The sequence below is a fragment of the Gambusia affinis genome, linkage group LG16 (genome assembly GCF_019740435.1).
Source record: "Gambusia affinis linkage group LG16, SWU_Gaff_1.0, whole genome shotgun sequence".
NCBI classification, from domain to species: domain Eukaryota; kingdom Metazoa; phylum Chordata; class Actinopteri; order Cyprinodontiformes; family Poeciliidae; genus Gambusia; species Gambusia affinis.
Genome location: NC_057883.1, coordinates 493,537 through 512,305, shown reverse-complemented (window position 1 = coordinate 512,305; position 18,769 = coordinate 493,537). Strand labels below are relative to the sequence as shown.

The 18,769-nt window shown below is 39.7% G+C and overlaps 1 protein-coding gene across 7 annotated transcripts in view; it reads right to left on the bottom strand.

Annotated features, from left to right (window-relative positions):
- Positions 1-18,769, bottom strand: part of LOC122845669 (nesprin-2-like) — a 283,421-nt gene that overhangs the window by 255,723 nt on the left and 8,929 nt on the right. For all 7 annotated transcript variants that reach the window (XM_044141999.1, XM_044142000.1, XM_044142004.1 and 4 more), the window contains exons 2-3: positions 12,865-12,991; positions 3,546-3,607 (exon numbers count right to left, since the gene is read on the bottom strand). In XM_044141999.1, coding sequence (XP_043997934.1) covers positions 3,546-3,607; positions 12,865-12,952 — 150 coding nt within the window. In that variant the 5' untranslated portion in view covers positions 12,953-12,991. The remainder of the gene's footprint in view (positions 1-3,545; positions 3,608-12,864; positions 12,992-18,769) is intronic.

Genomic DNA, 18,769 nt, shown 5'->3' with positions numbered 1-18,769 from the left:
AAAGAAAAAGGGGGGTTGTCACTCCCAAATCTTCATGATTATTACCTTGCAGCTCAACTCAAAACAGTAGCACAGTGGAGTGACCATACGTATGAGGCTGGATGGAAAGAATTAGAAACCAAGTTGGAAACATTCCAATACAAGCTCTGATTGGGGATCAGAAACTTGCAGCAGCATGCTGGAAAACATTACATCCCCTAGTGCCATTTACCCTTTTGACCTGGTTTGAAGTGGTTAAGGAATTAAACTTGGATAACCAAATATAAATTCTCAGATGGGCCGCCTTTGACTCAGATTTTACCTCTAACCAATTAGATTCCAGTTTTTAAAACTGGTCACAGAAAGGAACAACTGCTTATTGCAGGATACTGGACAAAAACACACTACCACGTAACGAGATAATTCAAATTGTTTCACAACCTGGCAAGATCACCATTTCCAAACTTTATCAGGGGTTGTTGGGGTCCAGAGGAATGTCAACAGATTGTTAGAAAAAAATGGGAGTTGAATACTGAAATACCACAAGAACAGTGGAACAATATATGTGAATCCGCTGCTTCAACCTCCTCCTCAAACTATTGGCGGGAATTCAGTTGGAAAAACTTGCTACCATTTTTTAGAACACTAAAGCAGCAGTTTTATAGAAACCCAAATGCTTCTAAATGCTGGAGAGGATGCGGGACACAGAGGCAAATCACACCCATATTTTCTGGTCCTGCATAAAGATCAAGTCTTATTGGAAAGAAGTTTTGGAGAAGATTGAAACAATTTTGGATCTTAAACTCCAACAACCCACCATGTTATTCCTGCACAGAGCCGTTCCTGAAAGTTTGAACATGTGTGACAAATATTTAATAAAACTCTTCAGTGCTACAGCCAAAAATTTGATCACTCGGAAATGGCTTCAACCTGACCCACCAACGCTAAAGAACTGGCTGGAACTGGTGGACGAAACCCACAAAATGGAAAAATTAACATTCAAGCTGAGACTGCAAGCGGACCTTTACAAAAAGAGATGGAGCAAATTGGCTAGATTTCTAGAAAATAATAACTGAATCAGGTCTCTTATACTGTCACTTTAAACGCTGCTCAAAAAACCCAAAGATTGGGATGTAAATGTGTATGCTGTTTTTCATCCTGTATCTGTTCATCTTTGTCAGAATGTCAGTAATTCTTCTTTTCGACAGTTGTTCCGCTCTGTGTTCTGTATGTGTTTGATAAATGAAACACAGTCAATAAACATAAAGTATAACAATAATAATAATAATAATGTGGGGAAACATGATTCATAAAATAAATATTTGCTTATTTGGTAAAGCATTATTTTTGTAAGATTACTATTTTGGTAAGATTAACCGATATGAGAAATACCTTAAAATACTGAGAATGAAGTTGTGTTCTTTGTTTTATTAGGGGCCTGAGGGGTCAGTAAACAGACCCAACCGGTTCTGGTCAGTCTGATGCAGGAGTTACATCCTGCATCTTCTTATAAGAAGATGTGAACGAGTCTCCTTGAGTGTGATTGAGAGGGAATGAGTTTATTGTGGGGAGTCTTTGATGGGTTTTTAGAAGCACTATGTAAATATAATGTCACTGTAGTGAATAGATGTAGTAATACTTTTCTTATTTTTAAACTATGTAGAGACAGTAAATGTTTTGTTTATAATTACGGTGGGGATACATCCAGAGAGAGTTACAGAGTGGTCTTATATTTCTGACGTTTCTTGATTAAACAGAAAATCTTTCAAAAAGGTGGAAAAAGTAATAAAACTACTTGTGAGTGATATGGTTTAAAAAAAAATCAAAGGGGGAAATTTTTAAGCATTACACATGTGGATCTGTGACCTGCATTGGATACATTTATTTAGACAAATACTGAACAGAGATATCTAAAATGACAATGATTACATAAATTATACTCTGTTATAAAAATTTAAGTTAAAGCAAAATCATCTGTTTGTACAGCAGGAGGCTTTTTACTTAAGATTTTACAGGTAAGATTGAAAACAAACAGGGTGGCATCTGCTGTGTTGAAGCTTTAGAAGTTTTGCTTCATTGATAACTGCTTCAAATTTATTTGGTATAATAAAAATTGGAAGCAAAAATTTGGTAATTTTGTTCTTATTTTTCAGGTTATTTTTAAAATTGGGATGATAAAAAACAGGACAGATTTACATGGAGCACACTACACATTTTATACATTTTTATGGCAGGAAGGTTTTATTGGTTATAAATACTTTGGAATCCAGTAAAAGAGGGATTTAAAATGAATAAAAACAGAAATTGTGGTCTTTAGCGAACTTGATTTTTCATCATGGCCTATTCTAACATGTTTTCTCTTATCCTGAAAACAGGATTTCTTTTTCATTTAAACTGATCACTTTAAAGTGTTTAAAAGAAGGGTACAGGATTGGTAAAATAAATATGACTGGGTGTATGATTTAAATAGAAAATTAAGAAACATCTGCAGATTGATTTAAGGTTCATTACATTGGTTACAAAATATTCGTTTCTCAGACAACTTATGATTCAAATCAAATTGAAATATGTAGAAATTATTAATAATTTGGTGATTTTACTTCAATGTGACAATAGAACAGGAGCAATCAGAATTCAGCCTTTGCTTAAAATAAATAGAATTTATTGTTTCTGTTTTTTATTTTGAATTAAGAGACTGTCTCATCCAGTTTGGAACTATTTTTTACTTTTACTAATTAACTAAACAAATTGCTGCTTTATAGAGCAGATAAGTGTCTTCAGTGGAATAGTCTGTTGGAGAAAAACAATGCTCTCTGGGAGGAAATCTGCCACTATGGGGTAGCTAGTTAGAGCTGATGTGAAGATGGATGAAGGATAATCTTAAAAGAAAACCTGTTACTGGCTGTGAAAGTTAAGATTAGGGTGGAGGTTCACGATTCAACAGGACAACAACCTAAATATACAGCAAGAGCTAAAATGGAATGACTTAGATCAAAATATATTCATATGTTCAAATGGCCTAGTTAAAGTCCAAACCTAAACCCATCTGATATTATGGGATAGGACTTGAAAACTGATATCCACAAATGTTCTCCATTCAATTTAATTAAGTTTAAACTACTGTATATTCCCACCACGTTTTCACTATTTGGGTTACATGTACAAGGTTGGATGTTGTTTTTCACAGCTGCATGGGAACCAGTCTGTTTCCCATGCTTTGGATTCCTTATCCCTTTGTATAAAACTCATGTGTTTCTCTGCCTGGCAGAGCTTTTCATCCAGACCTGCTTCATTACTGATTGCCCTACAAGCTCTCTGTATTGTGCACAATATATGAATAAACCTGATTGAGTGATTTTACCTGAACAGTGCTTGGAAATTGATTTTTCCACGACACATCGAAGGGGAACATTTCGGTCTTTAAATGTTCAGAGCTGGTAGCCCTAATTTCACATGCTTTGAATTTAGTCAATAACTAAAAGCGTTTTCGTCCGTCTTTCAGTAAGTACAACAAGCTGTTGGGTTTGTCAGTTGAAACAGCTTTTAGAGTGAGGAGGCAATCTTACCTTTGCCAACTGAGCATTGACCCAGTTGGTGAAAGTTCTCTTCTGGATTTGCTCTTGTTCCACTGCCAAAGAAAAGAAATGCATAGTTACTTTCTCACAGAAAGTAAGTTAATGACAGAATTGAATCTTCAACCAAAGCTTTATATAGATGCCTGTGAATGGCTTTGGGCCATGCTTAATACATTTATTAATGATAAGTATTTAATTTGCTGTAAATATTTTCTTTTTGCTAATCTGTTCTATTTGTGCAAAGCATTATGGACGATTGAGGAACATTTTCTCAATCTCAAGCAATTTCTAACTCTATATATGAGTTTTATTGAAATAAATGATTGTGAAGGCATTAAAAGTCCTGTAAAGTCATTGTTGAAGCATTTTTGAAATGTATAAAGTATTTCCAGTAATTCAAGGTTGTGAAATTATTTAGATTTATTGGGATAATTGAACAAATATTGACTGATACTATTAACCCCTTTACCTGCACTGAAAGGCCCGTGTGCCGTTTTTCCATAGTATTTTCTGCTGGTGTCCATTATGATGCTTTTATTGGGCAGCCATGAGCGCCCCCCTCCTTTTTTTGATTGACAGAGCATTCAACCAATAAGTAATTACATTCATTTGAGAGAGAAATGGACACAGTTAATTATATATTAAACATTTCAATCTATCTTGTTATACATCATAGATTATAGAAGTAGTTTAGTAGCCATCTTGAAAAACACAGGAAGAGTCTGCCTAAAGGCACTTTTGGTGAGAGGTCGTCTCAATAATAGTGAACAGAGCAACACGAAGGCCTACTTGTTTGATACAGACATAAATTTTCTTGGCTCAGCCTTTATAACTATAGTATATATATATATATATGATTACATGCTGCCTGATCATATTAATGTCACGGACTACTCATAATAGTTATCAGTAATAATTTACCATGGCAGATATGGTTAATTGGGTTAGGGTCAGAGTTTTAAGTTTGATTCCCTTTTGGAGCTTTTCAGTCTGATTCTAAATTGACCACAAGTGACTGAGAGTCTGGATTGTTGCAGCTGCAGCTGAACATCTGGAGGCACTGAGATTTTCCTTTAAATAAAGAAAAGTTATTATATTTTTTATTATCCAACCCTCTTTATTATTAGCAAAATTGTAGAGAAGAAAAAGATTTTGTGCCAAAACATCTTGTATGTAGCACATCAGTGTGAGACTCAAAGTGCAGCCAAAGCCTAAATCTTATTGGTCAGTTTATTTCTGTAAGCTTAAAATGATGAGTGGAGTTTGAACCTCTCGTTGTTCTAAGATCCCACCTGAGCTTTTTACAGTGTGTGGTTCTGGCTGGTCGCCGGTTTATTAGTTGTTTTTTTTGTGGTTTCGCAAACTTAAAAGCTGACGGTCACCTGTTGGCTGACATCAGCAGATGTTGGAAAAAAAAAAATGTCCGACAGATCGGAAGGTACAAAACTATCACTGCACCTGACCTGCAATAGAACATCTCTCCATCATGTGCGCGTCTCACAAAAGCCACACAAACCTAAACCACTAAAGCAGTGCACCCTTTCTTTTTTTTTTTTACACAAAAATGATGCTAAATAATAAAGACATGGAAGCGAAGCCGTGAGATCCACAGACAAAGGAGGATGTTGATTCCCAGGTTCAGGTTGTGCTGGATATTCAAAGGAGGAGAAGGTGAAGCAAAGCAACAATGTTTGATTAATTGGGGAACGTTTCGACTAGATTAAATTGTTTATTCCAGTTTTAGCGCGAGGAAGAGCAGCAGATGTCAGTTAACTGGTGACCCATCAGCTCTCCAGTTCAAGAAACGTCAAAAAAGCTCATAAACAGGCGACCCGCCAGAACCAACACGGTAAAAAGCTCCACCGGGATCCAAACCACTCTTAGAACTACGAGAGGTTCAAACTCTGCTCATTCATTTTTAGCTTACAGAAAAAATGCCAAACCGCCAAATAAACAAAAGCAAACTGACCAATAAGATTTAAGGTTTGGGGTGCCCTTTGACCCCCACAGACTCAGACTTGGCTATGTACAAGATGGTTTGACACATAAGATCTTTTTTTTTCTCCACAATTTTGTTAATTGTAAAGAGGGTTCGTTAATAAAAAATTTCAGAAATTGTACTTTTCCTTTTTTACTTCAGGGAAAATCTTAAGGTAGGCAGAGTGGGAGCAGCCGTACAGCTGCAGGCGCTGCTGCCCTCCGATAAAATCCTGCAGGCGTCTGCGCAGTTCTGAACTTTAACTATGGAAAAGAGTTTTATGCATAAAGCAATTTATTTTAAACGTTTTTTGTAATTTACTTATTTTTAATCTAAATATAAACAAATGTTATTTATTCAGTGTAAAAACATTAAATTAAATCATTACTTTGGCAGTGCTCTCTAATGACAATGGCTATTTTTAGAACAAGGTCCCCTCAGGCGACCAGGTGCCCCCGGGCACCGTGTTGGTGACCCCTGTAATAGAACCTCTCCAGGGCGAGGTTCTAGGTTCCTCTAACTCTCACTTTACAACTGTGAATACACCAGTGAACTGTAATGTTTAATTGCTGATTTACTTTTAGGTCTGTCAACAATAAATCAATTCATCACACAATAAATTAAAATGAGCTCAATAATGAAATGAGGGCAAAAATATTGCTTGCTTTTTTGTTTTTTGTCTCCCTCTTTTTACTGATGAGATTGGATGACAAAAAACTTCTCTCTGATGCTCAGATTTACTCCTTCCCCTCTCGTTTCCTTGGTAATAGCTAAACACACAGGGCGCGAAAGCCTCAGTTTTCTGCCAGTTGGGGTGAACCCAATACACAGGACAGATAGCGACAAAAGTTGAACCATTTTCAATTTTTCTGTGTAGCGTCGCTAACCCGTGTGTGCACGTCGCGTGTATAAGCTAGAAATTTCACATACACAAATTACATTGTATGCTCTTCTTCAGCACTGTTTTCTGTCACCATGTGATTATTACCTGTTACCTGTCGGGCTCCTGGTCTTCTATCACAGAGTGTAGCATGAAACCCAGTGAGAAGGCGCAAGCCAGGGAAACGCTGGTTTAATAGCCAAAAGTAACAGCTCTTTGGATTCAAACTGAATGACCGTGGTGAACCAATGAGCATGTGGAGCCACTATGTTGTAAAACAGTTGCAAGTAAACAATACAGCCAATATATCTGCACCTAAAATGCACCGATACAGGTTCCCTTGCTTGTAGACCGTCCTATTGACAGTTCACAATCAGTCAGGTGCAGTGTTATTTCTGAAATGCACCACTGGGAATTAATTAAAGAACAGAACCAAACCAAATGCAATCTAGCACTATGGATGAAGTTCAAACCTTTAAATGGAAAATGTTATGAAGTGGTGGATATTGGTGGTGAGGATGGATGATTAAAACAAATGGAGTCGCTGGGTATCATAGAAAAAGTCACCCAGCTAACAAGACAGCGCGCACCAATGGTGGTAGTTGTAAAGAAAAATGGCAAAATCAGAATTTGTGTGGACTTAAATACGCTAAATGAAAGTGTGGAATGGGGAAAATTCAATCTGCCTGCTATTGTTGATCTTCTCCCCAAGCCTGCAGGGAGCACGGTCTTCTCAAGCGTGGACACTGCTAGCGGATTTTGGCAGATCCCCTCGGAAGAGGACAGCGCTCTACTGATGACTTTCATCACTCCACAAGGGAGGTACTGTTTTAAAAGATTGCCTTTCGGCATCACATCTGCACCAGAAATATTTCAAAGGAAAATCCCAGACCTTTTACAAGGGCAACCGGCTGTAATGTTTATATGGATGACAACCTGGTTTTCAATTAAACAAAAAAGCAGCATGGTGAGAAAAGTCCAACCGCAACAAAAAAGGTGCACATTCTCTCAGTCAACATTGGACTTTTTAGGCCATGTTGTAAACAAAGACGGCATTAGGCCAAACCCAGATAGAGTTGCTGCCATCAGAGATGAGGGCACCAAAGAACATCGAAGATTTGCAAAGGTTCCTGGGTATGGTTAATTACATTGGTCATTTCCTCCGAACCTGTCCACATATCTTCAACCAGTGAATGAACTCACCCATCAGTCATCAATGACTATAGACCTGTTGCCCTGATATCACACATCAGGAAGGTGCTGGAAAGACTCCAGTTGGCCCACCTGAATAAGCAGACAAGGACATATCAAGACCCCCTGCAGTTTGCTTGTTGCCGTGCAGTTGGAGTTGATAATTCCATCATACATGTTTTTCAACAAACCTACCATCATCTGGACAAAGGAGGCAGCTCTGTAAGGACCATGTTCTTTGATTTCTCCAGCGCATTTAACACAATTCAGCTTGATCTGATCTGTGAGAAATTCCAAAAGACACAGATAGAAGCCTCAACAATCACCTGGATCTATGATTACCTCACAAACAGACCACAGTTTGAGAGACTGAAGTAGTGTTTGTCTAACAAGGTGGTCAGCAACACAGGAGCTCCACAGGGGACTGTACTCTCACCATTCCTTTTCACCCTCTACACTTCAGACTTCCAGCACAAGTTTGACTTTTGTCATCTATAGAAATACTCAGATGACTACAGTTGCCAGGTGTCAGAGATGGACAAGAGGCTGAGCACAGAGAGCTGGAGGACCGCTTTGTGGCATGGTGTGGGAACAATCATCTCATCTTAAATGTGAAAAAAAAAAGGAGATGATTGTTGGTTTCAGGACAAACAGGATTAGATCAAAACCTATGGTATTTCCATCATGGGAGAAAAAAGGGAGGTGGTTGAGGAAAATAAATACCTCAGTGTTTATCTTGACAACAGACTGGACTGGAGACTCAACAGTGAAGCATCTATCACTCAAAACAAAGAACTTCGGGGGTTATTACATTAACAAAAGAATATCATGTATTTTTAACACAATAATTTCAATTTTCAAACGAAAACGTGATAAAATCATGTTGGATAAAGAAATTCAACAACTTAACATTTATAAAATTTTATCATGTTGAGAGAACATGATTCATTATAGTCAGACTGATCTTGCACTGAAGACAACGAGCAAGATCATGGGAAATCACACAAGACCATACGAGATAAACGCTTTGCGTGCCAGGAAAAACTCCAGTGGCAGATATGAGAAGATTAAATATTCCTGGCAGCATTGTGCATATATGTATGCACAATGTTGCTGTTTGGTTAAGTTTATGTAATTGAAGCACTCAGGTCAGTGGCTACCATGTGCCAACATCACATGAAGTGACTGACTGCACTGAAGAGAAATGGTGAACAATGTTTTATGCTTTTGATGGAAAACTAAGAAATGTGAAAAATTTCTTCCAATTGCATTTTACTACATACCGCTGCAGTTAAAGATCATCCCGTGCAATGAGAAACTCTATCGATCAACCAACTGGACATTGAAGTATGTCACCGGAGATTTGTTCTCCTGTCCACACGATGAATCCTTGGCCCACTGCATCAGTAAAGACTGTTGCATGGGAGCAGGCATAGCGGTGATGTTCAAGAAGAAGTTTGGTCGAGTCTCAAAAGAAGCAGAGAGAGTTAGACTAGTTATTAAAAAGTCTTTGTTTAGGAAAAAATGTTTCATGTTTTCGCAGTTCATTCAAATGTATGATTTCAACAGCAAGTGCTAAATCATATCCTGTTTTGTATTTTTTATTTATGTCCTAATAGAGAAGCTGCCGGGGCAGTGTGCTGTCCTGACACATGATCAACGTTTCATCTACTATCTGGTAATCATACCACAGTCAATTATACTGCATAGGACCAAGAGTTGTTTTGTTATACAATCTGGTACCTGTATCTTTCCTATAATGTGTCTCAAATCACAAAGAAAAAAGCCAGAAACCCAGGTATGTCAGCCTAAGACAGAGTCTGGAAGACATGAAATCTCACTGCTTACAAAATGGTGTCAATAGGATATCAAAACCCCTGTTTGTAGGAACTACTGTGTTTAAATGACTATAATAAATATCCTTGAATCTTCTTCTTATTGGGAATAATTAAACAATTTGTTTGTCTCGTGTATCCCCTCTCAGAATTTGATGTGGCCTGGACCAGCTGCAATGGTCAAAGGTGTCAAAGATCCTGGAACAAGTCTTTAAAAGGACAAATATCTCCACCACAGTGTACAGCCTGCCCTGCAGTGGTTTACAGCTTCAAATGCAGGCCATGTAGTACATTTTCATTGTTTTATTAGCTTTAAATCCTCTATAATCCCTTAAAATTTTAGATGAAATCAACATTCCTTAAATAGTTTTAAGGAAACAATAAATAAGGAAACAATAAAAACCTGCTCATAAGATGTTTAGATAAAAGACTTTTAACATCCAACTGATGTAAAAATGATGTTTCCTGCCATTGAAGATGCAAAATGTATTGCAAACGCTGATGTGGCACTCTGTCACTATCACACTACATGATGCTACGACTACATCAAGCTACACAGAATGATCCAACAATGCCTGAGGCAGGTAAAAATGCAATACTTATGCCTACATGTTTTTTGTTATTCTAAATCTATATAGTTGTTGAAAATGTAGCTGTCTTGTGAATCTGTAAATCTAAATTGTGAAAGTTTGCTTCCCTAGCTTTATTTTCCTGACACAAAGTTTTTTTATTATTATTGGTCATGATTCTTATGCATGTTTTTTAGTATTTGTAACCTGTAAATTATGTTGTACAGGATATTATGACCGCTCTTCAGGTATGGTACTCAGTATCAGAAAACTTGAAGGAGAGGGTGAGGAGATGATGCTGATGAGGAAGAGTACAAAACAGGAGAAGGCGGATAATACGGATCCATGTAGTAGCTTCCAGGAGACGGAGGACTGAAGAGGGTCTCTGTAGAAAAACTGGGCTCGGACCAGTTTGATCCCCATAGTCCAGTGTTTCCCAATTCCAGTCCTCAGACCCCCTGCCTGCATGTTTTAGGTGTTTCCTTCTGCCACACACCTGGATTGAATCTTTGGGTGATTAACAGAATCCTGCAGCACTTGGTGGCTGCAGAAATGTCATGCAATCATTTGAATCAGCTGTTCTGGTATAGAGGCACATCTAAAACATGCAGAGCAGGGGGGCCTGAGGACTGGAATTGTGAACCACTGCCATAGACCATAGCTCCTTACTTCTTCCATTCTAAAGGCTTGGTGTCAGAAGTCCCTGCAGCCCTCTCAATATATAGGGTAGAGGGGCGGGTCCTCAGAAGAGGGTTGGGCCAGAAGAGGATGGCTGGACAGAAAATGTCAGCGTTTTCTTCACTGACAAAATATCGAGCCAGCAGCAAGATTTTCGGAACAGTTCAGAAATCCGATCCCCGACTTCCGTCATTTTCTCAGACCAGGCATCAAATGGGAGAGCTAGCATGGTTCTGAATACACCACACTCCACATTGAAAGCCTCCAACACAAACAGATCTGGGGAATTCATGCTCTCCCCCCTCCGTCTACCTGCCCGTAAGAACCAGCAACCAGATTCAGTAGTTTTCGATTCCCACACTGTGCTGAAGAGAATTTCTCCCTTTCCAATTTAAAGTATCGGTAGGGAAACACCATCTTCTGGTTTTCTTTGCAGATCGAGAGTCAGATTCATCTTCTCTTGTATTTTGTTCTATGGCCAATTCCATATCTTCATTGGCACGAGGAATTGCGAGCCTTAGCACTGCCCAGTCATTATAGGTGAGGCTGCATATATTTGATATCGGTGAAAGCTCCTCATTCTTGTCCATCTGGTACAGGTAAAGCTCTCCAGTCTCATAATGGAAAACATAACCCCATGACCCCCATAGACCATGAGGTTTTAAAGACCAGTCTGCCTTGAGGGATCCAAGTACTGGGCTCTGCACACGACACAAATAAAATGCAGATTTCTTGGGGGCATCCGTTCCAAACCTTGAGTTGTCATAGATGGATATTGGGGTCTCACATAGAAGAGATGTTCCGCCTGTCGCTATTTCTCTTTTATCCGCATTGTTTGAGGCAAATGCATCAGGCGATGAAGGTTAGCTTGCAGGTTTATCCATCACAGGGCCCAAATCTGGTTTCACTGCTATTGGGATCTCATATACAACAGGTTCTTGTTCAGCAAGCAAGTATTTATTCTTTAACGGAGTTAACCTCATCATTTTAGCGAATGTCTCAGGGCTAGGTGACTTCGAATCCGTATCAGATGTTGCAGAGGAGGTAGGTCCATTTTTCTCAACAGCAGTATGAACTCGTTTAGTTCCATTCATTGTAAAGTTCTTGAACAACTGTTACAAGTAGAGTGCTTGATTTTTCTGACATTACTTATAGTAGAAACACTAAAGACCGAACCCCCTGTCTCTGCTTCTATTGGTTCATTCAAACTCATAGAGGACGGGAAGAGTTCACCAAAAACCAATGTGCTGCATTGACATAACCCAGAGGAGGGGGAGGAAGGGTGAATGGGGGATGGGCGGTAATTTGACACCGGAAATTAAAATCAATTGATTAGGATCTTTAATCCATCAAACTCTGATTAAAATTTAACAGAAGGATGCCTATATATCTCTTTCATGTAGTTGTTTACTTTAATCACATAAATGTTTACAGTCTCACCACTGATACCCAGGCCATTCGTCTTCTTTTTGTTAGCTCAGATAGCTTAGCCTCCTCGCTTTGTTTCCAGGCAGGAAAACAGTGAAACAGTGAAACAAAAGTCTGTTTTGTATCTTTTTACTGTTTTGGTCGTGTGATCGGACATTGCATCCAATAACACAGCAGGTTTATACCATTGCTAAATTATTTTAAGTAATTATTATTTTAAGATTCAAAAAATCAGCGAGAAAGTCGATTTTGCCGGTTAAGTTTATGGCCCCTCAAGATGGCACTGATTCCCTTCATATCCTTTGCCGCAGACTCCGTCTACAGCAGTGACGTCACGTTCCAAAGCTCTATACAGACATGTCAAAATGAGCTCAAGTCGTTCTCTGGATACCATTGGCTCAGAAGAATTCATTTCGTAACATTATTGGTCGAATGCGGTGTCAATCATAAGGGGGGCTCTAGGGTCCAATGAAAGTGTCTTAATGGAGTTTAAACCTTTAAATCTCAGCCCCGGAAAATATAATGGAAAATACAATGGAAAAACCGCACGCAGGCGTTCTGGTGCAGGTTAAGAGGTTAATTTATTTTAAATACAATATACTTGTGGTTCAGTCGTAGGGAAAGTTGAGAAAGTTTCTTTCTAAACTTGAGAAAGATTAGAAAGAATAGAATGAGTGTATTGCAATTGTACTGCCATATAAACCTTGAATTTAAACAAGCAGTCAAAATGTTTAAGCAAAGATGGACTGACCTTGCAGAACCATGTGGACGTTGTCGATGTCCAGGGGGATGGACCCCCTCTCCAATAATCCATCGCTCGAGTAGAAGTCTGATGACATCCTTTCTGATCAACAGTCTCCTGACAGCATACTGTAGCTCTGGAAAATACATAGGAATACAATTACTTATTACTATAATTACATATAGGTATGTACTTTTCAGTTCACTTTGTTTCTTGTATTTTGTTCTTTGCACATTACTATTTAGTTTCCTTAGTCTTTCTTTAGTTTTTGTAATCCCTCTCAACACTAACGGTCTGTGCATTGTGTTTGTTACTATGCAATAGCCAGCCCCGCCCTCTCCTCACAAATCCTCGGGCTGACTACTGACCAGTTCTCTGTCTAACAGGTCCGGAAAATCTCTAAGACCTGGGTCTTACCCTCAACAAGATCTATAAGAGATAATCTATTTAAACCGGTGGCGAAAGGAACTCGTCTTGCTCTAACTACCTCCTATCCAGAAGTTATGACCCTTTTCAGTTAAGAAACAATCAACTGAGTATTCGTCACGGCTGCTTAGCTTCAATAACCACTTCTGTTAACGGTAGTTTCCTTCCTGTTGTAACTGCACTTGTTAACGGCTAGATATTATTTAGTGACTAGGATTTAAGTCCCAGGGTCATTATTTACACTCACCAAAGGAAAGTCTGAAGCCACCATATTACTAGAATCATGTATACTGGTTTTACTATAAATAGAAGAACTGTGATTCAAATGACTGAATTAATTTCAATGTCCACAACCTAATATGAAATTTAAAATATATGTATTTATTAAGCAAGCTTTAGCAGGGAAAATGACAGGCATACAGAATTTACTTGAGGTTACCATACAAAGAAAATCAATAAAACTTAGATCAAATCAACCTTTACCTAATTACATCCCTACACTGTCATCTATCTATCAAATAAGGCTTTGGGGTGCGGCACAACTCATACCCATCGGTGGAATTGGATTTGGGCAACAGAAGTCCCTGTAGTCCTTGGTCAGAGTCTTTATTTTTGAACCATAAATCCTCCTTGGAACCGAAACGAAATGAACTGTCTGCTTTATCCAGCCGAACAGCTCTTGGTCGATCCTGTGACTTTCGTTCAGTTCCCCAAGTCTGTTGCAATGTGTTTTGAGATCCTTGGGTCGAGCGCAGAGTGTTGGAATCTAATGGGGAACCAAGGCAGTGGGTCGGTGGATCTTGTCCTCTGTCCGGCGTGAGGTGCTCTGTCGTCCTCCTTGTGAGGCGCTTTTCTTGGTTCCAGGGTGTGGTCCTCTGCTGGTCTTCTTGCTGCACTTGTGTCGAGTCTCAGCCGGGGACGAAGAACATCGTATCACCTTGGTCTCATGGTCTTATACTTTTCTCCCTATCTATGGGAGTGTACCTGTTGAAGGTTGCACAATAACGTTCCTAGGACATTTGTAACTTGGGTCACAATGACCCGTTTGCGAGATAATGTGCTTGTGACACTTGTAACTTGGAACTTTCCGAGAAACAGCAACAGGCATACTTGTGACATTTGTGACTATTGGAAACTTCCTGAGCCGCAGCAGCAAGCAGCTGCACCACCCTTACATCCTGTCAGCAGCAGGCATGCTTCTCACATCCTGTCAGCAACAGCATGCTTCTCCTTTGATTCTATACTAACTTTAACCATACAAGTATCTTCAAACAATAAGATTGAAATAAGATTGAAATAAGTTGCATGTGACCTGGATTTGGTCCCGTAGCTCTAGCACGTAGGACCCGACTCCTTTTCCGAGTAGGCGGTTGACTCCGAGCAAGCAAGAAGCCATCTGATTCTTATCAGACAGCTGCATCCTTTACTCTCACATCTTCAGTCGTTTGGTGCCATCATTACAACCTTTTTCTTTCTTTTTTAAAATACAGGGATTACACCTCAAGTAAATACAGAGAATACACATTTAATATTCAGCATTAATCAACATACAAGGCTGCGACAGTCTCTTAGGCCTTCTTATGATCGTTTTTCTGCATGAGCCTGGACAGATCTCACGCACACATACCAGATTTATTGACAATTGGTTTCATCTCGTCACCAGGAAACAGTAAAAATGAAACAACTTACCAATGCATACCGGTCAACTTAAAGCAGAGGCAACAAGCAATAAACATGACTCACAACACACTGATTTGATTAAATTAATTTCTCTTAAGCGTAACTCCCATAGCTAAAAATGTAATTAACATCAGGTGTGTTTTTCTTCCCTGAGAATGTGGACTGGTACTGGGTTGATTCTGAGGCTTCAAATGATTTTAACAGAAGTTTCACATGCCTTAGAATTGATGTAAAAACATTGTTTGTTTTAGTCACATAAATGATCAGCAACAAACAACATATCACTAAACAAAGGCTTAGAGCAGCTCATTGATAAATTAATATAGCAGCAATGTAGGCTGATGTAAAAACCTTTTGCTAGGCAGTATCAAACATTGAGAAGTTAGAATTTTTCTTATATTATGTTACCAAACACTCCGTTTTGAAGCCAAAAGAAACTCAGAAATATACAAAACCATGAGAATCAACTAATTTCAAGTTAAAACTCAGCTTCAGACAAGGACACTAGCATAAATGTTTGGGTGGTGAACTGAACCGTTCAAGGTCGCTGTAAAGCTAATTTTCTTTTACTAGCCACTTCACAAATCTTTTTTATAACCATTTCTTTATGAAGACATATTAAAACAAACATTGATGCGCCCTGCACGCTGCACGGCAGCTCATATTACCGGCAAAGCTTTCATGCTTAGTTACCGCGGCCACCAGGGTTAAAATGTATTACATAAGATGATCATCACATTTGTTACCTGTAATCTTCAATTACATAAAATTCTAGGATCTATTTTATTATATGTTCACGTCTTACCTGAAATATGTTAAATACAACAAATATTTCCATAAAGTGTGATCTAGTTCATAACATTTACTTGTCACCTTTATTGTTTACTCTGAAATGTTTAATTACACATTAAATGTTTAAAGATGGGCTTTTTCATCTGGTTTACATTAAATGTTTACTGCAAAATGTCTGATCATATAATTGTTTACTTTAATCACATAAATGTTTATTTAACAATATTTCATTACATGTATATTTATTACCTGAAATATTTTAAATATCAATTTTTCACTTAAAATTTGATTCATTTCATCACCTGTTTACATGCAACTTGAAGTGCTTGAATCAAATGTTTCATGAATGTTTACCGTATTAAATTATGAAATGAGAGAAAACAGCCACTTCCAACTGAACACATATTTATTTCAACACAAATGGTTCATGTTCCTCTTCAGAATGTGCAGCCTTGCTGAGCTCCTCTCCTGGAGGTTCCTCCTCAGCCTCTCTAACTTGCTCCTCTTCTATAACCTCCGCTACTGTGTTTTCATCATTTACCTCTTCTGGGGTAAATAATGAAAACAGTCTCTGTAACTTGTTTATCCATCGTGGTCTTGTTCTCTTCCTCTTCCTCTTTAATTGACATGTATGTCAGTCCGATGTTGTGGCGTTTACTTCGCAGTGACCCAGATTCAGCGCAGGAACCCAGTCTGGATTGAGGTAATCCATTTTATACGTCAGTTTGCCTTGAAGAGGATATATCGGAACACACGTCAATATTAATACTGTGAATCTGAAGAAAGTTTACTTCACAATAATGGAATAACTTTGTTGTCTGCTGACAAAACTCGGACTATGCTACGTAAAAATATAAGCCCGACCTGAACAAGGTTTACCCATTTAAATAAACTCAACGTAACTGAACATGAGTACACCTGGACAAAATCATAGCAAAACATTATGACACAACAAAGCGATTTTAAACACTCGCCAGAATGGACATGTCTGGAGCAAACTCGTAGATATCTTGGGATGTTGGAGAGCGCAAAATCAGGACGTCTCACCGCTGATACCCAGGACATTCGTCTCCTTTTCATTAGCTCCGATAGCTTAGCCTCCTCCTGTTGTTTCCAGGCGGGAAAACAGTGAAAAGAAAGTCCGTTTTCCATCTTTTTACCGTTTCAGTCGTGTGATCGAAGACCCTAATGATGGATTCAAACCTTGGACTACGTGTTCCCTCCTCCGGACGCGGGTCACCCGGGCTCCACTCTGGAGCCAGGCCTGGAGGGGGGGCATGACGGCGAGCGTCTGGTGGCCGGGCTTTTACCCATGGAGTCCGGCCAGGCACAGCCCGAAGAGGAAACATGGGTCCCCCCTCCCATGGGCCCACCACCTGTGAGAGGGGCCAACGGGGTCGGGAGAGAGAGTTGAGCCAAAAAGCGAAGCTCTCGATTTACCGGTCAATCTACGTTCCCACCCTCATGTATGGTCATGAGCTTTGGGTCATGACCGAAAGAACGAGATCGCGGATACAAGCGGCCGAAATGGGTTTTCTCCGTAGGGTGGCTGGGCTCTCCCTTAGAGATAGGGTGAGAAGCTCAGTCATCCGGGAGGGACTCAGAGTAGAGCCGCTGCTCCTTCACGTCGAGAGGGGCCAGGTGAGGTGGCTCGGTCATCTGGTCAGGATGCCTCCTGGACGCCTCCCTGGTGAGGTGTTCCGGGCACGTCCCACTGGGAGGAGGCCCCGGGGAAGACCCAGGACACGCTGGAGGGACTATGTCCCTCGGCTGGCCTGGGAACGTCTTGGGATTCCTCCGGAGGAGCTGGTGGAAGTGGTTGGGGAGAGGGAAGTCTGGGCCTCCCTTCTGAAGCTGCTACCCCCGCGACCCGACCCCGGATAAGCAGAAGAAGATGAATAGTATTTGCTAATATTATTCTGAAGATTTGGTTATTTTTGTCAAGTTTGTTTGTATGTATTTTGTTTTACCCTGTTCCTTGGTGGGTTTGTTAATTAGAGCAGCCATGGACTATAAAAGGCTGCATGTTGGCCACATTGCATGATGGTTGCTGCTGAGATCTTAGTGCACTGGGTGTTTATTCACCAACATTTAACACACAGACACCCTGCTTACAATTGCCTGTTTCTCTGCCTCAAGACTCCTATTTAATCCAGCCACTAGGGCCATTCTAGCACATGGCTACAATATGATGTAATCTTTGTGTTTGTTTTTTTTTTACAAATACATCACATCAAGCAACCAGTAATCAGTTATTGATTTTAAACTCGGCCAATAAACCTGGTCTCCCTCTCACAGACTTATTACTTCGGGACGACGCTGCATGAACAGCCTCTGCAATGCACATCTCTGGACTCTACCTGGAATCTACCTGGACTCTACCTGGAATCTACCTGGAATCTACCTGGACTCTACCTGGAATCCCCCAGTGGCCTCTATGTCAGTCCGCCGATGCTTTGGAGACATTTTGATTCATTTCATTGTGGCATGTTTGGCTTTTTGCTGCGGTTCTAATTATTGCTGCAGTATTTTCTCTGATGTTTATTTTATGAACTCTAAAAGCTCTGGACCAAATCTTCCTTTAACACTTGAGGTTCTGCAGTAACTTCTATTTACAGCTGCAAACCTCCAGCTCAGATCCAGTAAGCAGCGGCTTTAACCCACCTGGTAGAAACGTTAAGGAGAAGCAGAGAACAGTACCAGGTGGTACCGGTACCAGGTGGTGGTACTGGTACCAGGGCTTTGAGCTGCGTTACGATTCATGGTGACAGTTACTGTACCATGTTTTATATCAGGATGTCTGATATAAAGACAGACGTTCTTTATATCTGTCGGTGGAGCGACTCAGACTAACTGTAGCCAACTGGGCATTTAGCAGAATGATTAACTTAAAGTCAGGTCGTGTGATCGGACATTACATTCAATAACGCAGCAAGTTCGAACCATTGCTAATTAATTTTAAGTAACATGGATTCAAAAATATCTGTGAATATCATTTTTGTCGGCTATGTTTTTG